Raw genomic sequence first — 22,621 nt, 5'->3', positions numbered from 1 at the left:
GACAGCTTCTCTCTCTTACAAACATCCTAACTAACTTACCTACTTAATTGTATTGGATAATATGGAGAATTATTACTATTTAGTCACTTAATTCTCTTTAAAAATTATTTAGTGTTTCTATTTTTAGGGTGGAATGTGCAAAATTATAGATTGAAAAATGTTAACTAACTTACCTATTCAAAAACACATAGGGAAGGTACATTTGTTGGGATTTAGTATGGAGCTTGTTTTGTATGCGATGACCCGATTTGATGACTCAACTCGAGAAGATTGTTGCGATCCTATGAGTGGATTTTTTGGAGAATTACTTTCCTAGAGCGGAGGTGAGGGCTAATAGGCCTGAATTGGAGCGCTCATGAAATTTTTTTTGGGGCCTTTAATGTAATTTCGGCCTAGTTGTTAATCCATTCAAATAAAAAAGAGGAGGAAAAAATAAGAGGTATTTCTCTGTCTTTTTGGTATGCAAGGTTTATTATATATATATATGGTTTGTGGTTCTAATAGTTTATATGATTCACGTATATTATTGAGATATAGTTGTGCAAGTCAACAGCATATTTGTGAATGTTTATGGTGCTCCACTAACTTTTGGTCACGTATTATGTTGATGTGCTACCTAAGCAGTCCAATCAATAAACAATATCAAATAAGCATTGCCATCAACAACATGCCTGTCTTATTCTTCTCGGAGTCAAAGCAACTAAAATGGTTGTAGTTTTAATAGGGAATGGAGGGTATACGTTGTCTCATTTAATCGGTCATTGACAAAAGGTATTCCAATGATAACATTTTGTTGTCCCAAAGTTGTTGGGCTAAACTTGTAAGTATGGAACGTGATTGGCTTTTCCGTTGGCTCCAAACATAGGTCCCACTTAATTCATACTCACAACTACATCAAAAATCAATATTAAGCTCCGCCTATACTATGCCAAACATCATACCAATAAATTTACACGATTGTATCGATACATGTAACATTTCATTCTCATTCTCAGTCACCTTAGCAAAATACGTCTCATAATACATTTTGTTGTCCCCAATAGCGTTGCACGATTGTGGTTGCTCTCACAACATTACTTTTCTAACTTTTATGTGGTTTGATTAATGGGTTTAGGAAAGAACTCGGGAGGTCTTGAGTTCGATTTCTATTGAAAGAAATATTTTTGTAGCCACGTATTGGGTTTTAACTCAACTTATCTTGTCATCAGGTGGAGAGTTTTCTGTATGCCGGAGCTTCATGACCCGAGTCATTCTTGGTTAAGAAAAAGTTTATGAAAAGCAAAATAACTTGCTATGTTAATTAATAGTGTAGAAGTTTCAATTTTTGACATCATTTTCACTTCTTAGCTTGGCATGAATACCGGTTATACTCTTCAACAAGGTCGTACCGAAGAAATTTACTGACATCGTTCTTACCATCTGATGTATCACTAGGACCGAGTAAATTTTGGACGTCGTTAATCACCAATTACTTAAATCTCTTCAAGTCCCTTGACAAATCACAAGATTTTTAATGCGGAAATTGAACTTGAATCCTCCAATTAGAGTGATCCATCTCCAATTAACTCGATCACCATCGTTAAGTATTTTTGAAATACCACAGAGAATTATGTTTGCGGTTGGAATCTAATATTAGACATATATATGCTTAATCCAATCGATTGTCAATCAATCCAACTATCGTTGGTCACCATCGTTAAGTAAGTGGTTGATCTAGGGAGTATTTTTTGGAAAATATTATTTTTCGGCACTTGAAGAGCAAGTTCCACGGCTTGTAGGGTTTTGGACACATTTAAAATATTTTTTGATCGCACGTGTTGAATACGTTGCCGTTTTAAACATAATTAACGCATAATTAATCCCTAATTTCCATGGCATCTCCCGTTTATTACATTATAAAACAGTCGCACCAGTCAACACAAGCGCCTCTCTCCCAACTCCCAACTCAAACAATGGCGACTACAAACCATCTTCTCTCTCACTCTCCCTTCCTCCCTAAAACCCTGACACACCAGCAGCACCAATTTACCCAAAACACATTTTCTAATATCTCCATTTTACCCCTTAAAAACTCCAAAATCCCCTCTAAGTCTGTCCTCTCTATCAATGCAGTCCTCTCCCAAGAAACCCATCAACCCGCATCGTTCCAACACTGCTTCAACAAATCCTCTGATGGGTATCTCTACTGTGAGGGCCTCAAGGTCGAAGAAGTCATGGAGACTGTTGAGAAAAGGCCGTTCTACTTGTACAGTAAGCCCCAGATTACTAGGAATTACGTGGCCTATAAGGAGGCTTTGGAAGGGTTGAAATCAATCATTGGGTACGCCATAAAGGCCAATAACAATTTGAAGATTGTGGAGCACTTGAGGCAACTGGGGTCTGGTGCGGTTTTGGTCAGTGGGAACGAGCTGAGATTGGCTCTCCATGCCGGGTTTGATCCTAAAAAGTAAGATTTTTGTGCAGAAGTGTATTATTTTGCGCAGATACACTATGGATTTTCTTTTTCTTTTTTCGTTTTGCGAAACCAGTTATTTGCTTTTTCACATTTTTACTGTGAACTGACTAAGCATTTTGAAACATTCTGCATTTAGGGTTCAAAGGATATATATACATATACATTATAATCTATGAAATGTAGGCATTTATTTTATTCAGATCCTTGCCTGCGGTATCTTCTCAGTGAGCTTTTTGCAACCTAGGCAACGTGGTGTTTAAGTTTCAAGCTTTGGCCAATTTAGTAGCCATGCTGGAATCTTTATTTTAAATTTAAGCATCCCTTCCTCAGTGTCTATCCATTTGCGTCTGATTCATTCTGTAGTTATATGAAGGTGATTGATTTTTTGTTGCGTGGTTGTTTGTTTGGCCTGATTTGGTTCCAATTCACTTCTTCATTGAACAGGTGTATTTTTAATGGAAATGGAAAACTGTTGGAAGAGTTAGTTTTGGCTGCCCAAGAAGGTGTTTTGGTAAATGTGGATAGCGAATTTGACTTGGAGAATATTGTGGCAGCTGCAAAAATTGCGGGAAAGAAGGTTAACGTTTTACTGCGGATCAACCCAGACGTGGATCCTCAGGTAGGTTGTAGCCTGAATGTTAACATATATCAATATTGAACTACATATGGCTTGGGGGAGTTAGATTATGTTGAATGTTAATTTGCATATTGATGGAAAATCTAGGGGTTTCTTGTCTCAGAGTCATTTTTCAGCTTAGTAATCTATGATATAAGATGTTATAAGTATTTCTTGATGAACAGCATAATCTTTGGGAATTTGTTGAGCTCCAGGATGAGTTAAGTGCATCAAACTGTTTTATTATTATTATATAAATTTACTTGGGCACTCATAAGTTATTTTTTAGTATTCAAAATGAACATCCTGAAAGATTGAACTTTTTTTTTGGTTGCTAATGTTTTCTTAGATAGTCTCTGGTGGACATCTAATTAACAACATCATTGATGGTTTTCCTTTTAAATAAGTATTGACAAGCAGAAAAAAAAGTTTGTAAGGACATGGGACAAAAGAGTATTGTTACTGTTACCTCATGGTCTCTGCCATACCATAATTGAAAAATCTAACTTCATTGCCCATGCAGCATTCTGCTCAACAATTAATGTCTGTGGACCAGTATTATCGTGGTATTATTCCTCTGACCACTCTCCCAAACTCCACTACCTTACCCATCTTTATATAGATTTGCAAGATTCTTAATCCACCGTAAGAAAACTTAAGCCAAATCATATATGCGTCTTTGTGTGTAAATATGTATTGAGGGTGTTCATCCACTTTAAGAATTCTTTAAATAATTTAATCAAGATGATAGGTAATTAAAACTTGGAGCTTTGGCCGTCCTTTCCTTCATATCCATGTCCCAACTTTCCAGGGTAAGCTTCCATATTTCAATTCATTGTCTTACATGTTTACACACTTCTAATGTTAGTGCACAAATTATATTAGGTTCATCCTTATGTTGCTACCGGCAACAAGAACTCCAAATTCGGGATTAGAAATGAGAAGCTGCAGTGGTTTCTGGATGCTGTGAAGGCACATCCCAATGAGTTGAAGCTTGTGGGGGCTCATTGTCATCTTGGTTCAACCATTACCAAGGTAAGACATTGGTATACGTTAATTTTATATATATATATATAAACACACACATACACATATGTTTTCTCTTGTCAGTAGGAGCGCACGGCTATGAACTCTACGAGATGGACTTAAAAGTTGCTCCTTAACTCATTGGTGTTAGTTCGAATTGTTAAAATATTATATTTGTCACTTGGTTTGTCTCTGGACCTTGTTAAACTGTGCAGCTTCAGATGCACCTATGTTAGCTGGCAAGTTCTCTAAATTGCAAGCTTATCATATTAAGTTATTAACTTTTTCATGGGTTTCAGGTGAACATTTTTAGGGATGCGGCAGTTCTTATGGTCAACTACATTGACGAAATGCGGGCCCAGGGCTTTGAAGTTGATTACTTGAATATTGGAGGTGGTTTGGGCATAGATTATTATCATGCTGGTGCTGTGCTTCCCACACCTAGAGATCTCATTAACACTGTAAGGATCATAATTCAAATTTCAAAATCTTGGTTTATAGTTTCTGGCATGAATGCATTTGGTTGCACATGTTCATGATCTCATTATTTACTTTGTCATAATGGCTCTTGATAGATAACGAATAGCATACTTTTGTTGTCCTTGTCTATTGCAAAGCTCATCGGGAGCCTAAATACAATTCAATGACTTCTTTCTCACAAGATATTTATTCAGTCTTCAACACATTATGTATTTATCATTATTGGATGTCTAGTCCACTGATTGTAACGTCTGCGTTGATTTTGGAAAGTGAATTCTTAAGGATTTGAATCACTGAGATAATAGTTTCACAATGATTACTCTTTTAGTAATATGCTTAAACCATCCCACATGTACTGGCAGAGCTGTACAGCCTGTACTTCAGTCAATATGGAGATTCTTTGTACATTTACCCTGTTTTTTGGTTGGCATAGGTTCGAGAATTGGTCCTTTCACGGGATCTCAATCTCATCATTGAACCAGGGAGGTCAATGGTTGCAAATACTTGCTGCCTGGTCAATCACGTTACTGGAGTCAAAACTAATGGAACGAAAAATTTTATTGTGACCGATGGTAGCATGGCTGAACTCATCCGTCCTAGTCTTTATGATGCTTATCAAGTGAGTATCCTAAATTTATCAGCTTCATTGGCTGTGTCACCTTGTTTTTCTCTTGTGGTTAAGACGAATAATACCTGATCATGTTTAAAGTAATAAGAATGTTTTTGCTGATGATAATAGTATCCTACTTTTGTATTACGCCCTTTTGCCTTTTAAACAATATGTAATTTTCACTTGCGTTCCTTGGAAATATGTTCACGTTTAAATTGTTAAGAATGTTTGTGACTTTGTGTTATTGCAAATGTGTTTTTTGAATGGTGTGTTAGTGCTAATGATAGGTGGCTTTCTGTATGATGCCAATTGGAAATTTATTTATTTATCTTCTTTCTCTCTTTCTTTTTTTCCCCAAAAATCTGTATTCAATGTCATTATCAGACCCTTTTATTCCGTTTTTGGCATCATCGGCATACTCTTAAATTTAATTGAGTTCTTTGAAGCATAGTTCTAATGATGTTAAAGTGAACTCAGCGAGTGTTAGCAGTTACATTATTGATGACTTGATAGTTTTTTTTTCCCTTCCCTTTTTTGGGTCGAATGGAACATAGAGCAAATCTATCAGATTTATCTATTTGAGACACATTCATGTGGGCAATACTGTCAGAGCTTTTTTCACTCTGGTCTTAGTCATACACCCAAATATTGGTAGTGGATTCTACCATTACCTGAGGTGATATTCATTTGATCTTATCTTCCTAACTTTTTTTCCTTTTATGGAATATGGTTGCTTCGTTTCATCGCACACTTTTTGGTCTTCGACTTCCCAATGTTCTCGTAGTTTAGGAGGCAACAGATTGTGTTGGTAATTATTTGTGCTTAAATGAACGACGTCTAACATTCTGCTTGAATCTTACGTTGTTTCTTTGATAGCTTTTTGCCTAAATAGATCAAAATTGATTTGTTAGTTCTTGGTTGCAGCACATTGAACTTGTATCTCCCGCGCCAGCAGATGCTGAAATTTCAACTTTTGATGTGGTGGGACCTGTCTGCGAATCTGCTGATTTCTTGGGGAAGGAGAGAGAACTTCTAACCCCAGCTAAGGTAATGTGTTTGCCCTTTTGGTGGGATAGTTGGAACAGTATCCTCGTAGCTTCTAATCAAGAATTTTGCTTTGCAGGGCGATGGCTTGGTTGTGCATGACGCAGGCGCTTACTGCATGAGCATGGCTTCAACGTACAATCTAAAGATGCGCCCCCCTGAGTATTGGGTATGGAACTTTCTCTTTTCCCTCACATTTGCAATGCAAATGCAACTACAGTGATTGCTTACTTGCGTAGTTATTCTATTTAATAACGTGCTGGAATTTCCTCCTATATCTCTTTCATCCATTGTATCTTGTTCGTTAACCCATTCCCCTGCTCCGGAAAAGAAAATGGAATAAAAATTGCTGTGGAATGCTTTACATTGAAAATTACTAGTTTTGGGAATTGATCTCGGTTGTGTTTTTGAAGCAATTTCTTTAGAGAAAATAATATTTGGGCATTTAAATACTTGTTTTTAGGTTGAAGATGATGGATCAATCGCAAAAATCCGGCATGGTGAGACATTTGAAGATCACCTGCGATTCTTTGAGGGTCTGTGATTGAGACGTTTTCCAGTTATTCTGATGCAGGTTGGGGAGATTGAGAATAACACATAATTCATGGTTGGTTATTCTGTATTTGAATACTTTTTACTTGATTTTACACATTAAGCTCTATTTGATACTTTCTTATAACTTTAGAAGCCATGATTGAAAGAAGAGTCAGGCAAGTTTTTGCTTATTGAAGCTCCACACTATTTTCCTACTTCATCCTCCATTGCACCTCAATGTTTACTCGTACAAAGTTAATTGCTAAAAACGACTAGATGTTGGTAGAGATTGTGCTTTGTGGTATGTTGTAGATTGTTAATGTTAAGTGGATATATCTTGACCTGGAACTTGTTATCTTAGTATGTTCAAAGGGATTCTGGAGCCTCTACTTGGTTGAAAATGATTTTGATGGGTACATCATAGGTTCATTTTGAGTAATTGTAGAATTTGTTTACTTTCTTACTCACATTTGCCTTGAATCTTATCATCAAGAATGAAAGCATTCTTACTGCCTAGACTTCTGTGATTTGAGTTGATCATTGATTAGGCCTTCTGGGTTATACTATACATTTTAGGATATCCTTTGCATTGAAGCAACTTAGATGAAATTACATGGTTCCTCACTAAAGGAGGCCTTGCCTGGCTATCTATAGACTATAGTGAAAGTTCTGTGCAGGTCCAGTGACACTGGGCCACTTCTATTAGTGTTAATAGATAAGATTTGGACCACCAATCCTAGGCTGCTCCACATTCCATGACTCTTTTTTGTGTTGGTTTGGTTTATTAGGTGTCTGTATTTGCTTGATTTTCTTAGAAAAGAAAGTAAGTTGTGGAGATGTGACAATTCGTGAGCCCCACACATTACTTATTGTGGTGGATATTGTGGTGGAGATAGCCTATACTCTCTGTTCACTGGCATGCTCTCTTTAAGGGTTGAAAATGACTTCTTTCTTTTCTTTTCTTTCCTTTCCTTATCTGCTCTGGTGGAAGTGTATTGATTTGACAAATGAACTGCAACTTAAATGTCTCAATTAAGTGTCATTAGGAAAGACACCCGAGTCATTAATTGGAGTGGTAAAGATGATGTGTATTGTCTTGATAATAGGGTTCAAATCTCCTTTTTCTATTCAAAAAGAGAGGTGGAAAATGTAAATATTAATTTTGTTGACAAATTGTTCATGCATTAATGTGATTATTGATTGTATGGTATACCCTACACTACACTAGTAGCTTAGATTGTCATGTGTAATTAACAAAAGTAATGAGGCATTCACGCATATCCAGTAAATTCATATTTTTAGTGTAGTAGCTTAGATTGTCATGTGTAATTAACAAAAGTAATGAGGCATTCACGCATATCCAGTAAATTCATATATTTAAAAATATGAATTTACTGGATATGCGTAATTTGCAGCTAAGTACACCGGCCCAATGAGTTTATTTAGTGTACACCCAAAGGGTAGCGAGCGGGTGTTGACTCCTGTAATAGATGTCATTAGTGGTCATCATATATCTCCCAGTCTATTTACTACTCCCTCCGTCTCATTTTAATTGTCCTCTATTCTTTTTTGTGATATTCCAAAATACGTTCCCATTTCAATTAATTAAAACTAATTTCATCCATTTTTCTCATCTTACTCTTATTTACCCTTAAATTGAAAAGCTAATGGAGTGAATTCCCAATAAGTCATTGACATCTTAATTGTCCTCTATAAATAAGGGTATAAATGTCAAATTGAAGGGGAGTAATGTAATTTCTAAAACTGTGTGTAAAATTCAAGGGGACAATTAAAATAGGACGGAGGGAGTAAATTCATTGGAAAATATCAATGACTTCTACTGCAACTGGATGAAAACATCAGTGCAATGACTTCTATTTGTATGGGCCTAGTGGCTCATGAGGAGCGAGTGTAATGACTTCTATTGTAGGGGCCTGATGACTTGAGAGGAGATTGACTTCTATTGTAAAGGCCTAGGGACTCGAGAGGAGCGAGCGTAATGACTTCTATTGTAGGGGCATAGGGACTCGAGAGGAGCGGGTATCGTATAACCCAACGTACCATTATTAACTTTACAGTTTGCAAAGAATCGTGTGTGTTTAGTTGGTGTGTGACATGATTGATATATATGTTCAATTATATATATATATTCTTTCAAACACTACATAAGGCATAATATTTTTCCGCAATTGTTGACAAATATCTTCTTGGATAGAAATGGACTTGAACAAGATCATGACCCCTTTTTGGTATTCCTAATGTGGACCAATGGAATTCATTTCCCCAATATCTTCAACTCAAAGTGGTGTTTTTTTTTTTCTTGAGCATCTTCCTTCACTAGTCAATTCAATTTTACCATTTTAGAACATTCTACTAGTTTTCTTGTATGCTACACGTGTCATAATGTTGGTGGAGACCCATAATTTATGATTTTTCTTTTATCCTCAATACATGCCGAGTGTTGAATGCTAAATAAGTCTTACATGTTTACTTTTAATCAATGATTATCACATATGCGAGATAGTATTGGGGATAAAATGAAAATCGTAAATTGAGAGTCTGTAACATTGCTCAAGCGCAATAATATAACTTATCCGTCCCCGTGGGATAGCATGAGTGACACGGTGGATCTTGACATGTGTGGGTTAGGTTCACGTACCTAAATTCGTTTATATATTTGAGATTATATTCACGACTAAGACATGTATTGGAAGGTAGTGCCATTGTCTTCGGAGTTTATTATGTATACAAGATCGATTCTTGGATGAGTTATCCGTCATTTAAAAAGGAAAAAAAACTAACCCTCAAAAGTTGGGTCTAATAACCCAACTACCCTTATCGAGTTATCCGCAATAGATGATTAGTGTAATTTATTTATATATTGAAGATAATTCACTGATTATTATAAGGAACAACAGCTGTCTTTAACATTATTAATTTACAAATCAATTGCCTTTTTATCAAAATCGAATTTATGTATAGAAGATATGATTTCTTATTCCCCGCAGAATCATTATCCATCAGAAGCTATTACGATAATATATTAATTACTGCCATTATCATTTACTTGCTTAATCTCTATTAGTTTAGATCTTCGTGTTAGGTGAAGAAAAAGACACAAAATTGTGGGTTGTTGGTTGGTGACACAAAATTGTGGATTGTTGGTTGGTGACACGTTGCATAGTAAATCCAAAAAAAAAAAAAAAAAAGAGCGGGCTTATGTATGGCAATATCCCAAATGTTAGAGATGAACGTCCACGATTTCATAGGAATCATGCGGAGCATATGTGTTTCGCGATTTCATGTTCTTCGAAAATGTTAAGGATCTTAGTGTTTTTTTTTATCTCAATTAGTCCAAATGCTAAGATGGACGCACATGATTCATGTGAAATTATGAGTTTCACATGATAGGTGATATGGATCTCACCTAAGTTGGACACACACAATTTAAGTGAATTTGTTGGATTCACCTGTCCCACATGATGCGCATAGAATATTGTATCTACAACTCATCCAGATAATTGGCATGTCAACTGTTAGAATCCCTATCATTACTACATACAAACGATCCATATGAAATCGTGTTGGGATAACTAGAATACTAATTGATGGGATCTCTATCATTATTGTTTACATAATTGATATGAAATCGTGACCGTTGCATTTGGGGTAGGACAAAAAATACTGAAATCCGTAACAGTTCGGAAAAATCAGGGGCATTTTAGGTATGCAGAAGAGTATCTGATACTCACACAAGCACAGTAATAAATTTTCGTCTTCCACAGTCACTCTCGCTTCGACGGCACCCCCGCGTCAACCGTGCTTTTGGATTTTCCGCGTCTCTGGTTTTTTCTCTCTCTCTCTCTTGTTTTTTTAGATTTTCATTTTCCGTGTTATCGTCTCACAAAGCAAACGACACAGTGAGGGAAAGAGAGAGAAAGCGAGAGAAAGTGGTTTTGGCTCATTGTTTTTCGCGCATTCTGTCTCGGTCTCTATTTAAATTTGTCCTTGGCTTTCTTTGTGACTACTGTAACTGAAAATCTTGTGTCATATTTCTTTAAAAACCCTGACATTCTCTCTTTTTGCAGCTTTACTTTACTCTGGATTCTTAGCGGTGTTGAAGATAATTCAAGATTTTGCGTTTCGGTCTCAGATCGGTTGGTAACTTACTCGTGTCTCTCATTCTTTTTTAATTTTTTTTGGTGGTTTTCAATGATTATTGATCGAAGATTGCTTTTTCGTTTGACCTTTTTTTCGAGATAGGATCGGATTACTTAGTCCATTGTTGTGATTCTATTTGAGAGAATGCTTGTGTTTTTTTTTTGTGTTGGAGTGGAGGATATGGAGTCTCTCAGATGATTGTAACGACTGCTTGAGGAACTGATGATATCTCCTAGATACTAATTGGTCCAGTCATGTAGGAATGGGAGGACAGAGAGAAGTGAGAGGATGGAATTTATTTTACCGACTGTGATACGCTCATATGTATTGTGTAGTTGAACTGGATGACTACATACATTTTGCTTTGACTTCTGTAGATTCTGTGCCAACTGCAATCGTGTTGCTTTCCTTTTTGCATCAATGGTTTTTGGAAGTAGAATTTTCTTGACTAGTGTTTGATGGGATTCATTTCATGGTGTTTCAAATTTGTTCTCACCGGTAATGCATGTTATTTTGGTAGTCTTCAGCCTTTTAACTTGCATCGGGCTTTTCTCGAAATTGCAGTGTTGTAGTTGGTTTTGTGTTGAATGGCATTCAAAAAATGGTGCTTTTTTGTACCTGAATGCCAATGGTGCGTCTCCTCTATCTCCTTTGCAAGGCTGGTGATAGTGACATCTATTTTCATTATGGTTTCTAGGTTCTGCCGCACTTCCACGAAAGTTGGCTGTGCGGTTATCGTTTTCAGACATCACCTTTGAAATTCAGTCACACTTTTAATTCAATAATGTTGGGTGACTCCACCACAATCCTCTCCAATGGCAATGTTTATACGCCTCCTGATCCACAGAGGACTTACCAAGTTGTTGTGGCTGCAACCAGAGATATGGGAATTGGGAAGGATGGGAAAATGCCTTGGAGATTACCTTCCGATCTAAAATTTTTCAAGAATATAACCATGACTGCATCAGATTCTGGAAAAAAGAACGCTGTTATTATGGGTAGGAAAACATGGGAAAGCATTCCTCTTCAGCAACGACCTTTGCCTGGTCGCCTTAATGTTGTTCTGACTCGTTCTGGGAGTTTTGATATTGCTACTGCTGAGAACGTTGTGATATGTGGAAGCTTGGCTTCTGCATTGGAATTGCTTGCTGCATCTCCATATTGTTTGTCCATTGAGAAAGTTTTTGTTCTAGGAGGTGGCCAAATACTAAGGTCTGTACTGGTTGCTCGTCACTTTGCTTGAAATTTTTCCTTTCTTTCTTCATTAATCCCTTTTTCTATACAGGGATGCTTTGAATGCGCCTCAATGTGAAGCCATTCACATTACTGAAATTCAGGCAAGCATCGATTGTGACACTTTTATTCCTACAATTGATTCCTCTGTATTTCAGCCCTGGTACTCATCCTTCCCTGTCGTGGAAAACGACATTCGATATTGGTTTACAACTTATGTTCGTGTGAGGAGTTCTGCAGTCGAATCCCTTAGTCAGAACAATGGTCTGACCTTTAATAGTAATTCAGATTCTAGCAAGTTTGAAGTAAAGAAGTTCTCTTTCCTGCCTAAGATGATTTTTGACAGACATGAGGAGTACTTGTATCTAAGACTCGTGGAAGACATTGTCTCAGATGGCAATCTGAAGGATGATAGGACTGGAACTGGAACTTTATCAAAGTTTGGTTGCCAGGTAATCAAAAGCTTTGGTTGTTTAGCGGGTTAGTTGTATTTCCGGAAATGATTTTTTTCAGACGCTGACGGGGTACATTTGATCTACCTTTCTATTTCCTTCGCAGATGCGGTTCAATTTGCGCAAAACTTTTCCACTTATAACAACGAAGGCATGTACAATTTTTTTCATGTTCTGATAAGCAACCTTTTCATATTCCTTTGGACTAGTTTTACGGTAATCACTGATCAGAGTGCATAATCAATTTGTTTTATGTCGTGTTGTATGTTATTAGCGCTTTTAATTAGCTAGTGCGCCTTCTTATCACGAGGCTGATTCAAGAGGTATTTTAATCGTTTAGTTATTTTATGTTGATGTACGTTGTCATCATTTTTGGTCCACAGAAAGTGTTTTGGCGAGGTGTTGTTGAAGAACTGTTGTGGTTCATTAGTGGCTCAACTAATGCCAAGGTAATGATTGCTCTGGATATTTTAGATGTTCAAGTGCACATACTTGTGATTTTCAATATAATGGATTCTGTCTATTGAACATTCCCCAAAGATAAAGGCTCGTACTTCTTGACCTTTTCAATTAATACACCCCCTTGCTATTTGTTAGGATGTATCTTGTGCAGGAGAGCTGAAAAAAGATTATCCTAGTGCATACAAAAACCGTTACTTCAGTTTAAGCTTCTATCCTTTACTCAGGCAATCTATAACCTCCTCTGTGCATATTTTAAACCAAAGTGAATGAATTGGTCTCATTTCCATAAGATGGATCTATCACCCTCCATATATTTTCCTTATCTGTTTGGTTTTCTGCTGTTGCGGGATGAAAATGGTGTACATTCTAAATAGTTATTATCAATAACAGGTCCTTCAGCAAAAGGGTATTCATATATGGGATGGAAACGCATCTAAAGACTACCTAGATAGGCAAGAAAATGGCTGTTTCTTTTCGTGTCTTTAGGGTTCTAAATGCTACTCTCATGCTGTTCTAACTTATTTGTAATGTATGGTTTCAGTGTTGGGTTAACAGATAGGGAGGAGGGTGACCTAGGTCCTGTATATGGTTTCCAGTGGAGACACTTTGGTGCCAGGTTGCTGGATATATTCTTCCAACCACAACCCTCCAGTTCGTGTTTGTTGATGGATAATTTTACAGATCGCCTTTTTGTTTATGTCTTGCATTCTACAGGTATACTGACATGCATGCTGACTATACTGGCCAAGGATTTGATCAGTTGTTAGATGTTATTGAGAAAATAAAAAACAAACCTGATGATCGGAGGATTATACTTTCGGCTTGGAATCCGTCGGATCTTAAATTGATGGCACTTCCTCCTTGCCATATGTTTGCACAAGTTAGTATTGGCTTGTGGTATTTGTAACTTGTGTTTATTCTTGTACTTTTATTTAGTGATTTGTAAATCGTTTACTTTGTCTTCATTATTTTTGCTTTTACAGTTCTACGTAGCCAATGGCGAATTATCATGTCAAATGTATCAGAGGTCTGCTGACATGGGTCTGGGTGTGCCATTTAACATTGCGTCATATGCTCTACTGACATGCATGATTGCTCATGTTAGCGGTATGCTCCTCCAGAACAACCAATAATAAGTTTTATGCTGCAGTAGGGATGATAAGACTGAATTCCAGAAAGATGCATCGCTAAGCCATTCAAGTATTCAACCAATCCCCAGGAGCCTTTTCAAATTCGACATGTTGCACCTACTATTTTATGGTTTTCTGTGTTGGCAGAGGGGCCCAAGTTTGCTTCTTTTTTTTTCGTAGGACATAGTTTGCTTAAGGAAATTGCATAGAATGAGGACTAACTTTGGGTAGGAGATGAATATGTGTGCTCCTTGTCGCTTGCACGAGGTGCTAGGTTCGATTCCTCCATCTCTAAAAAAATTGATCATATAACAACATAACTTCTCTAAAAATAAAAATAAAAAAGAGTTGGCACTCAATACTGTTCATACTATGTTGTTTCAGATTATGGTACCCTCTCTACCATAACAGCACAAATTTCCCTACAAGTCACTTTTAACATGCAAAATTGGTTGAGTGTTAAAACTGTAAGAGTACCTTTAGCTGTAGAAAGCTGCGTGGACCGAGGAGGCAAGGGATATCCTCTCATATGTATTGTTTCCTTATTTTTTGGACTAGTGTATTGATTTTTGATCTACTTGAAATTGTCATTTTGTGCTTTAGAATTTGTTTCAATTACCTACTATCTTGTGCAGACCTCATTCCTGGTGATTTTATCCATGTGACCGGCGATACTCATGTCTATCGCACGCATGTCAGGCCTTTACAGGAGCAGCTTCAGAAACTTCCAAGGCCTTTCCCAGTATGTATAATACTTGCGAAGGAGACTCCATTTTGATTAATAAATTATGAACTCATTGCAAAGCCAACATTTGGGTTGGAAGGCAGTTTTTTGTTCTGTGTGCTCTCTTTTCCTTTCAGTTCTGCTTACATTTGCACCGTTTGACGTTCTCTTGACTGTTGATTAATGCAGATTTTGAAAATCAATCCAGACAAGAAGAATATAGATTCTTTTGTGGCCGCCGATTTCGGACTCATAGGATATGATCCTCATGAGAAAATTGAAATGAAGATGGCTGTATAGAGCTTTCATGGGTTCAGTCAGAGACTGGTGCCGACTCAGAACTATCTGCTAATAGTTTTAAGGCAAGCATATATGATATAGTTTTTCAGACGATCATCTTATGTTTCTAAATGCCACTGCCCCTGTTTAAGTTTTGTGCGTTAATTTGTTCACATAAATTTGCTTATTGCCTGCATAAAATTTATACATCTGAGGACACAAAAAAGTCTTTGATAAGTGGAGTAGTAACATTGAAATGCAGGTGCTTTCGGCCTTTCAATTCATATTGTTTTGTGTGCATAGATGACACTGTGTCTTAACCATGGAGGCATCCTGCATACCTCATATGATGTATTAACTGATGCACTTGCAGGATTTTGTGCTTCCATGTATCTACCTGATGATTATCTTTCTTTATCAATCATGGTTGCCATTCTACTATATATATTCAGGCATATTTTCAGATAAATGAGTGCATATTTTTTCTTTTTCTTTTAATTTGCATTTGGAGTTTTATCAAGTCAGAATTATTTTCACACTTCTCTAGTTGTAAAGAATCTCTGTGACATGTTTTCTTGTTGGTTTCAGGCTGTGCCTCTGGAGGCATATATTGACTGGGCCTTATACACAAGTCAAAGAAAATTTAATAGTTAGATATATTTCTAGCTTTTGCTGATGTTGTGACCGTGAATCCTTTAGTTCCAGGTACTTTATGGTTCTAAGGTGATTTAGTTAACCTTTATACTCTTTATTTTCAAGTACATTTTCTTCTCCTAAATGCCTGGAGCTATATCCTTTTGTTTCCTGCAAACACTTCGTCAATACATACCATCTAATTTTGGATCAAAGCCTGATTTGTTTAATTGTTTATGTCATTGTTGAGTTTTTTTTTTTTTTCTTTTTTCTTGGGCACAAAATTTCTGTGTTTGCATTGCTGGCTGGAATGAAGATGGGGAAATGGAATTTGTACGGACAATCACATTATTGAGGCCTGCTATGGTGCCCATTGCATCATAGTTTTAGTTTTGTAATTAGAGGATTAGGCAATGCAAAAAAAAAAGGACTTCAAAACTTAGGGTGTAGACTAGGAAGCACATACACGGGGCACGACACGGACACCTTGACACGGGAATTTCAAAATTTGCATGAGACGGCAAAGACAGATTTGTAAATATCTAAAATTAACATAAAATATGTAAGTTATTAAGAATTTAACAAACAGAAATACATGTGAGCTTCCACAATGATGCAAATACAAGAACAACTCTTTGTTCCGGTAGAAATGCCAAACTTTCTCCAAATATAAGACCCTTAAATCTCGAGAAGTACTCTTTTCTACTACTCTCTTCTGCAATTTTGCTTCTTCACTTGCTTTTGCCATTTTGCTTCCACTAATTTGAATTTCCACTTGTGGATTGGGTCTTAGGATGTTAAAGTATCATGGGCTACATAACTTACAGAGGAATTCGGCTCAATACATGATCCAATCCTTCAAGCAGTGAAAAGAAGTGTCCGACACGTGTCCATTGCCGTGTCCACCTAAAGGGGAAAAAAAATTGACACTTCCTTCGGGTAGTGTCTGACTGAGACGTCGCCACTTTAGAGGACCACCCTTCATACTAGGACGTTTTAGAGGTGTCCTTCATAGGGTGTTGACAGGCACTGATTAGAGTAGGACATTAAAACATCAGATGCACTCTCTTTCTATGGTTCCTTTCCCTCCCTCCCCTTAGGAGGTTAAGATACATAGTTAACCCTAATCAATCATTGCAGAAGCAATTGAACCAATAGAATCTTAAGTTTTTCTTACGTGGCCAGTTCGGGTTGGCGGAAGCACTGTCCCCTGTCTCCACTCCCATCTCTTCCTCATTAAGAAAATGGCACTTAATATCTTCTCCTTTCTTTCTGTTAATCTTCTGTGTTGTCTTCTCTAAGAGTAAGACCCACCAATAATACAAACTTTAGTGTTCATGAGTGAGACGTGGCCAATTGACTCTTCACACAACTTTTGTTTTTCCAAAAGCTTCAAGTGTCTCTTGCCTTCCACTCCACATTTTTGCAAGTGTGAGTGTGCCTTTCATTTTTGAGACATTGAGTGATTGATTCAGACATTAGACGCCTCTCTTTTCTCTCTAATTTGCCAAAATGATTCATCAAGCTCAGGCATCATGATATCTTCTTTAGTTTAGTATGCCTTTTTTTTTTGGCTAGTAAGGGTGTCCGAGGTTTTATGTCCACTTTATATGTTTCACTTGCACAGAGTAAATGTTAAAAAGACACCTTGGTTTGGTGTAAAACAACGATATGATTTTTAAGTGTATGTCTAGCCTCAATGCTTGAGATGTCTTTCGAAGGACAAAACCACATGGGACCTTGAGCCTAGAGCGTGGACAATAACTCAAGTGGATTGTGCTCAAATCTCTCTAACTTCTTTCTTCTACTTCTCATCTATTTATTCTCATCTCTCTCAAATTCTTCAAATTATAACAGTAAATGAATAATTATCATTCCCAAAAAACCTAAGACTAGTTCAAAAAATTAACACGTGAGTGGAGATTCGGATCCATGATTAGGGGTGAAAATAATCTGTTTTGATTTTTTTTTTCTTCAGTATTTTGACATGAATTTAATTGATCGATCGGTCAATTATTTCGATTATCTATCGATTTTTAGGGTAGTTATTTAAAGAAATATATAAAAATTTTTTTGAAAATAACCGACCGATTAATTCGGTTATATCGATAATTTTTGTAGCTCCCTAGCTATATACATATTCACATTGTGTTTGTCCGTCCTTGCAATTTTAGTTTAATCTCTAGATATTGTCACTTCTTTTTAACCTTCATATCCCAAGTTTCAAGGTTGTATCGAAACCCTAATACTATAATTGTAGTGGGATTGCAAGAGATCGAATTGTAGCTACATGAACCCATATAATCCTATGTGCTTTTGATGTTTCTGTAAATCCATCTTCCTTTCTCTACATATTGACATAATTACCCACAAAAGCAAACAAAGTCTTATTGAAAAGAAAATCCAAACCCACTTGGAAGACAAACTAAATTAATGATTGGGGTTTATTGGATGGTAGGATCCACTTTTAATTTTTCAAATGGGCCTAGATATCTAGGATCCATTTGCTCTATATTATTAAGTAACATTATCTCATAGAATAAAAGGTAAAGCTTAGCTTTTGGGCCTAAATTATGATATTAGTCCACTTGGATTGGGAATGGGTTCTCTTAAGCCAATTCATAACAAGGCAATTAGATTCGTATCAATTGTTAAAGGCTCTTTTAGAGGAGTAGATAAGGCATGCATGCATGCAACAAACTCAACTCAACTCAACTTCATTTTGATTAATCAAAGAATTTCATATAAAATTGTTTCTTTTGAGTTGATTGAACATCAAACTCCCTTTTTATTCCCTCTATTATACATTTCTCTTCAAAATTTAGAGTGGGGGCTGATTCGATTACACAGTTGCAACCCATATTAGCTTATATTCTAATCATCTTAAAAGGTGCCAATGATGTGTTGGCCCGTTGGTAAGGAGTATGATAATCATGCTCTCCCATTAGGGTTCAATACTTCCATGCTCTTTAGAGGCATGAGCTCACGCATCCATTTTCTATGGCTTGCTTGACATACGTAATTTGTGCACTAGTACACAGGTCCGATAGGTTTACCTAGTGCACATATGACGGGTAGTACTTGCGGGTCTCACCATATACCTGCAGACCTAGTACCTCAGGTTTACTTAGTTCTAATTTGAGTATGTAATTTATGCTCATTAGCTCATACTTTCAAATTCGCATCTAATGGTGCAAAAATAATTTGACAAGAGTGACGTGGTGTAGACAAAATCTGACAGAGTAATGTGTGGCACACCTCTTAAGTCATTGTATTCAGGAGCCTTGGATCCAGCTTTTTCATTGATTGTTCCCTGTTGAGCACTCAAATGCTAAAAAAAAAAAAAAAACTAAATGGATTCTAAGCATAAACACCAATTGAATTGTTAAGCCCAAGCATCAAGATCAAATCATCAAAATTGAACACAAAAGTGTAAATGAGTACTGACAATTTGTTCATATGTATTATCAAGAACAAGATTTGAACAAAAGAGGAAATATAGATTGCATTTATGATATAGCAATGTACACAAACAAGCCAAAAAAGTGCTGTAAGTAATACTAATGTACACAAAGCTCTTCTTCCCTTATAAGCCTCTGTTTCCTAGCAATGAAAGCCTCAACTGTTTGTCTGAATTCTTCATTGCTCATGTTGTCTTCTGGGTATGACTTCTTTGCCAATCCCCTGCCTTTCTCGGTCACCGTCCGTCTTAATTCCTTGTTCGACTTATCGCAATTCACAGTCTTTGATTTCTCCGATTGACTTCTTCTATATTGCTTGAATTCCAAGGCACAGGGGTGTGTGTCTTCGGTTACAATATTCGCCTCTTCAAGTGTGCTCTGTTTTTCTCTGTTTTCGTCTCTGTATATGCTCTGGCTTCGCTCACTTCTCTCCAAGAACTCTTCGTAGAAGTCGGTTTTCGGACTACTTTTCGCAGAATCTTGAGCAGAAAACTGATTGCATTTTACAAAGAGAATGAGGACTATAATGTTTCCGATTACAAACACGAAGCTGGGACTCACAACAGCCATGGACAAGTCCTTGAAGTGGTCTCTGGAAAAATTGACAGAAATTGGAAGGTGATCAGTGACCTTGGAAATCAGAACCAGAACAATTAACACCTCAAGCAGCCTGAAAAAACTCCCAATCTTTTGACGACGTTGTCGGTGCTTCTTGATTGCGTTGGCCTTCTCGGATTTGATGTCAAATGAATCCATTCTCTGTTGGAAACTTGGAATCAATCTGCTGAGATTGAGTGAACTCTCTAGCTTGGTGCCTGTGGAATTTGCACTTTATCTTGAATTCCTTTTGAGAGCATTAAGAAAAAGAGAGTGGAAGGACAGTGGATGTCCAAGAAAGTGACAAGAGGAAGGAACAGAGTATGCTCTGTTTTGTGCTCTGCTTTGGCTTTTCCCTTGAAAATCCTGTTGTAATTCTTGAAATCCTTGTATTGAGGAGGTTTGATATTTATAGACATTGGGGAATGCAAGTGTTTTCCTTTTAAATTATATTTTCTTTTTATTTTTCATTTTTTCCCTTGTGTTTCTTTTTCTAAGAAAGGCAATAATATCCTATGCCTTTTGCTTTATTGAAATATGAAATATGCCACTAATGGGTCTCTTTCCAAGAATTCTCTTACAAAAATTTTAGATTTTGCTTTGCACTTCACTAAAACCAAAATTTAATCCATGTCAAGACTAAGACTAGTGTTTCATATTGGATTGGCCTTATAACCCAACTTATTGGTATAAAAGTAAAGTTCTTGTATCTCTCATACAACGACGTATTTTTTTGTGCCAAAGAATCAATGATGATGATCCGTGCGGGCCTATGACTTAGAGTGAACAATATCATTGATGTGATTGAGTTTTAATTTCCAACATTGTATCGAAGCAAAAACTCGATCCATTTTAACGTGGCATCTACGTGTCCACTTATTGGATTTGACATAACCCAACCCACAAGTATGGGAGAGTGTCAAGACTAATACTATCTCACATTGGATTGTCATAACCAAATCGAGTGATATATAAGTAAAGTTTTTGTGTTTCTCATACAACGACGCGTTTTATGGACCTAAAAACCAATGATAACAGTCCACAAAGAACAAATCGTGCGGGCCAAAGTGAACGATATGATTAACGTGTTTGGGGCTTGAATTTCCAACAATTCGTACATTTCTTTTTGTTTTATTACAAATAATAAAAACTTTGAAGGATAACCACATGGCAGGTTTTTATAGGATGCTTAGACAATATCAAGGGATTCCCACTCCCAATTCTTCCTCACTAAGAAAATGCCACGTAAACAAATTCTTCTCCTTTCTCCTTCCTCCTTCCTCTGTGTGTTTTTTTCCCAAAAGTGAAATTCAGTTACCACTGTTGTTGTCTGGACTCTCTAGACAGAGACCCTCCACTCCCTTCATCAATAATGCAAAGAAGAAGTTTTCTTCTTTTTTCTTCAAACTTGACTTTTCAAGTGAAGACGTGGCCACTTCTGGTCCTCAGTTTGTAAAAAGCTTTACAGTTATTATTATTATTCCCTCAATAATTACCTTTTTCTTAATTTCAAACAGACATTAAACGCTTCTCTTTTCTTTTTCTTTTCATTCTCTTTAGATTGCTTTTCTTTAATTCACCAAAAAATAAAAATAAAAATAAAAATTGCACTGATTGAACTTGACAACGAAATATACCGAAGCATGAATGTTTTATGGGCTTGAAATGGTGGGCCGTAAAGTATAAGGCCCAAGCTCTTGGAAAGAGACGCAAATGCTGTCAAAGAATTATGTAGAAGGAAAGTGGATAAATGTGGAAGCCTGAGGACATTCCATGAAGTTCATGGTTAATGGTTTAAAATCTCTCGTCAATACTTTGATGTTACACTCTCTTGTAAAATGATAGCCTAGTTATGAATTTTTGAGACAAATATATGAATTTAGAAGGTTCTGAATTTGACTTTCACTGGAAACAATACAATTATGGTGATGCGTTAAGTTTCGGCACAGCTTATCCTATCATCAAGTGAGAAATTTCTATGTGTGTAAACTTGACGAGCCTAATTTATACCCAAAATGAATTTTCAAAGGGCAAACTTATAAAGTGTTCTTTGCGCAAACTTGACTATCTTAATAGATTGTTTTGTTGTGGCATCCTTTGGTCTTCTACTCCTCGGTCGCTCTTTTTCTTCCGTGGCGTGGTCGGGATACAAGGCATCTAAGCTTTTATGGGCCTATTCACGTCAATGTTAGTTGGGCTGGGCCCATAGGTAATTTCCCTTAAAAATAGTAAGTGACCCAAATCAATAGTAATTTAACATTTAGGCCTGTTTGGTATCAACTACTGTTTTGTTTTTTTTTTTTGGTTTTTAAAAAAAAGAAAACAAAAATAAAAATATAGTGTTTGTTTATATTTTTTATTTTCGCTTTTATGAAACCCTACAACAAGTTTTTAAAATTTTAAAAACATAAAAGAAGTTTTCATAAGTTTTTAAAACACCACACATACGACAACCTCCTTTCTCTCTCCCACAACATGCGTACCGACCCTTATCTCATTTTTGAGTTGGGTTCGACCAGGGCTTCGGGCGTGGGTCTTTCCTAGGCCAAATTTCAGTGTCGGGTCCGTCTCGTGCCTGGCTGGGCTACGAGCCCAGGTCGGGTTTCAGGGTCAAGTCGATCCTAGGATTGGCAACGGGCCTGGGAAGGTCTTCGAGGTCAGGTCGATCTTGGGGCAGGCTTCACGGTCAGATCAACCACGAGGCGGGCTTTGGGGTCGAGTTGA

General features: G+C 36.8%; 3 protein-coding genes across 11 annotated transcripts; 2 read left to right on the top strand and 1 right to left on the bottom strand.

The window, feature by feature from the left end:
• Positions 1-1,918: 1,918 nt before the first annotated feature.
• LOC120006312 (diaminopimelate decarboxylase 1, chloroplastic-like) lies at positions 1,919-6,980 on the top strand. Its single transcript, XM_038856325.1, has 8 exons — positions 1,919-2,446; positions 2,900-3,074; positions 3,957-4,106; positions 4,397-4,558; positions 5,011-5,196; positions 6,112-6,234; positions 6,311-6,400; positions 6,695-6,980. The coding sequence occupies exons 1-8, from the start codon at positions 1,953-1,955 to the stop codon at positions 6,773-6,775; spliced, it is 1,461 nt and encodes a 486-aa protein (XP_038712253.1). The 5' UTR covers positions 1,919-1,952; the 3' UTR covers positions 6,776-6,980.
• Positions 6,981-10,519: 3,539 nt separating this feature from the next.
• On the top strand, positions 10,520-16,054 carry LOC120013798 (bifunctional dihydrofolate reductase-thymidylate synthase-like). 9 transcript variants are annotated; one of them, XM_038865736.1, is made up of 13 exons: positions 10,521-10,610; positions 10,854-10,922; positions 11,624-12,138; positions 12,212-12,611; positions 12,718-12,762; positions 12,995-13,060; positions 13,464-13,525; positions 13,615-13,689; positions 13,788-13,953; positions 14,057-14,180; positions 14,839-14,945; positions 15,117-15,289; positions 15,795-16,054. In XM_038865736.1, exons 3-12 carry the CDS (start codon positions 11,711-11,713, stop codon positions 15,225-15,227), a joined length of 1,584 nt encoding a protein of 527 aa, XP_038721664.1. In that variant the 5' UTR covers positions 10,521-10,610; positions 10,854-10,922; positions 11,624-11,710; the 3' UTR covers positions 15,228-15,289; positions 15,795-16,054. The 9 variants fall into 9 exon arrangements, with proteins under 9 accessions (XP_038721705.1, XP_038721727.1, XP_038721720.1 ...); XM_038865769.1 differs by having other exon boundaries at positions 10,553-10,610; positions 10,854-10,926; XM_038865743.1 differs by lacking the exon at positions 10,521-10,610 and adding an exon at positions 10,618-10,753.
• A 3,183-nt stretch (positions 16,055-19,237) lies between these two features.
• Positions 19,238-20,328, bottom strand: LOC120013849. Its single transcript, XM_038865810.1, has one exon. The coding sequence runs from the start codon at positions 20,054-20,056 to the stop codon at positions 19,400-19,402; it is 657 nt and encodes a 218-aa protein (XP_038721738.1). The 5' UTR covers positions 20,057-20,328; the 3' UTR covers positions 19,238-19,399.
• Positions 20,329-22,621: the final 2,293 nt, after the last annotated feature.

The sequence above is a fragment of the Tripterygium wilfordii genome, chromosome 2 (genome assembly GCF_013401445.1).
Source record: "Tripterygium wilfordii isolate XIE 37 chromosome 2, ASM1340144v1, whole genome shotgun sequence".
Classification (NCBI taxonomy): Eukaryota; Viridiplantae; Streptophyta; class Magnoliopsida; order Celastrales; family Celastraceae; genus Tripterygium; species Tripterygium wilfordii.
This window is presented reverse-complemented; position numbering and strand designations above follow the sequence as displayed.

Coding starts and splice junctions, on each gene's coding strand:
- LOC120006312 (XM_038856325.1), top strand. CDS start 1,953: ATGGCGACTACAAACCATCTTCTCTCTCACTCTCCCTTCCTCCCTAAA. Junction 3,075..3,956: donor ACCCAGACGTGGATCCTCAG/GTAGGTTGTAGC, acceptor AAATTATATTAG/GTTCATCCTTATGTTGCTAC. Junction 6,235..6,310: donor AACTTCTAACCCCAGCTAAG/GTAATGTGTTTG, acceptor TTTGCTTTGCAG/GGCGATGGCTTGGTTGTGCA.
- LOC120013798 (XM_038865736.1), top strand. CDS start 11,711: ATGTTGGGTGACTCCACCACAATCCTCTCCAATGGCAATGTTTATACG. Junction 12,612..12,717: donor TATCAAAGTTTGGTTGCCAG/GTAATCAAAAGC, acceptor TTTCCTTCGCAG/ATGCGGTTCAATTTGCGCAA. Junction 14,946..15,116: donor AACTTCCAAGGCCTTTCCCA/GTATGTATAATA, acceptor TGATTAATGCAG/ATTTTGAAAATCAATCCAGA.
- LOC120013849 (XM_038865810.1), bottom strand. CDS start 20,056: ATGGATTCATTTGACATCAAATCCGAGAAGGCCAACGCAATCAAGAAG.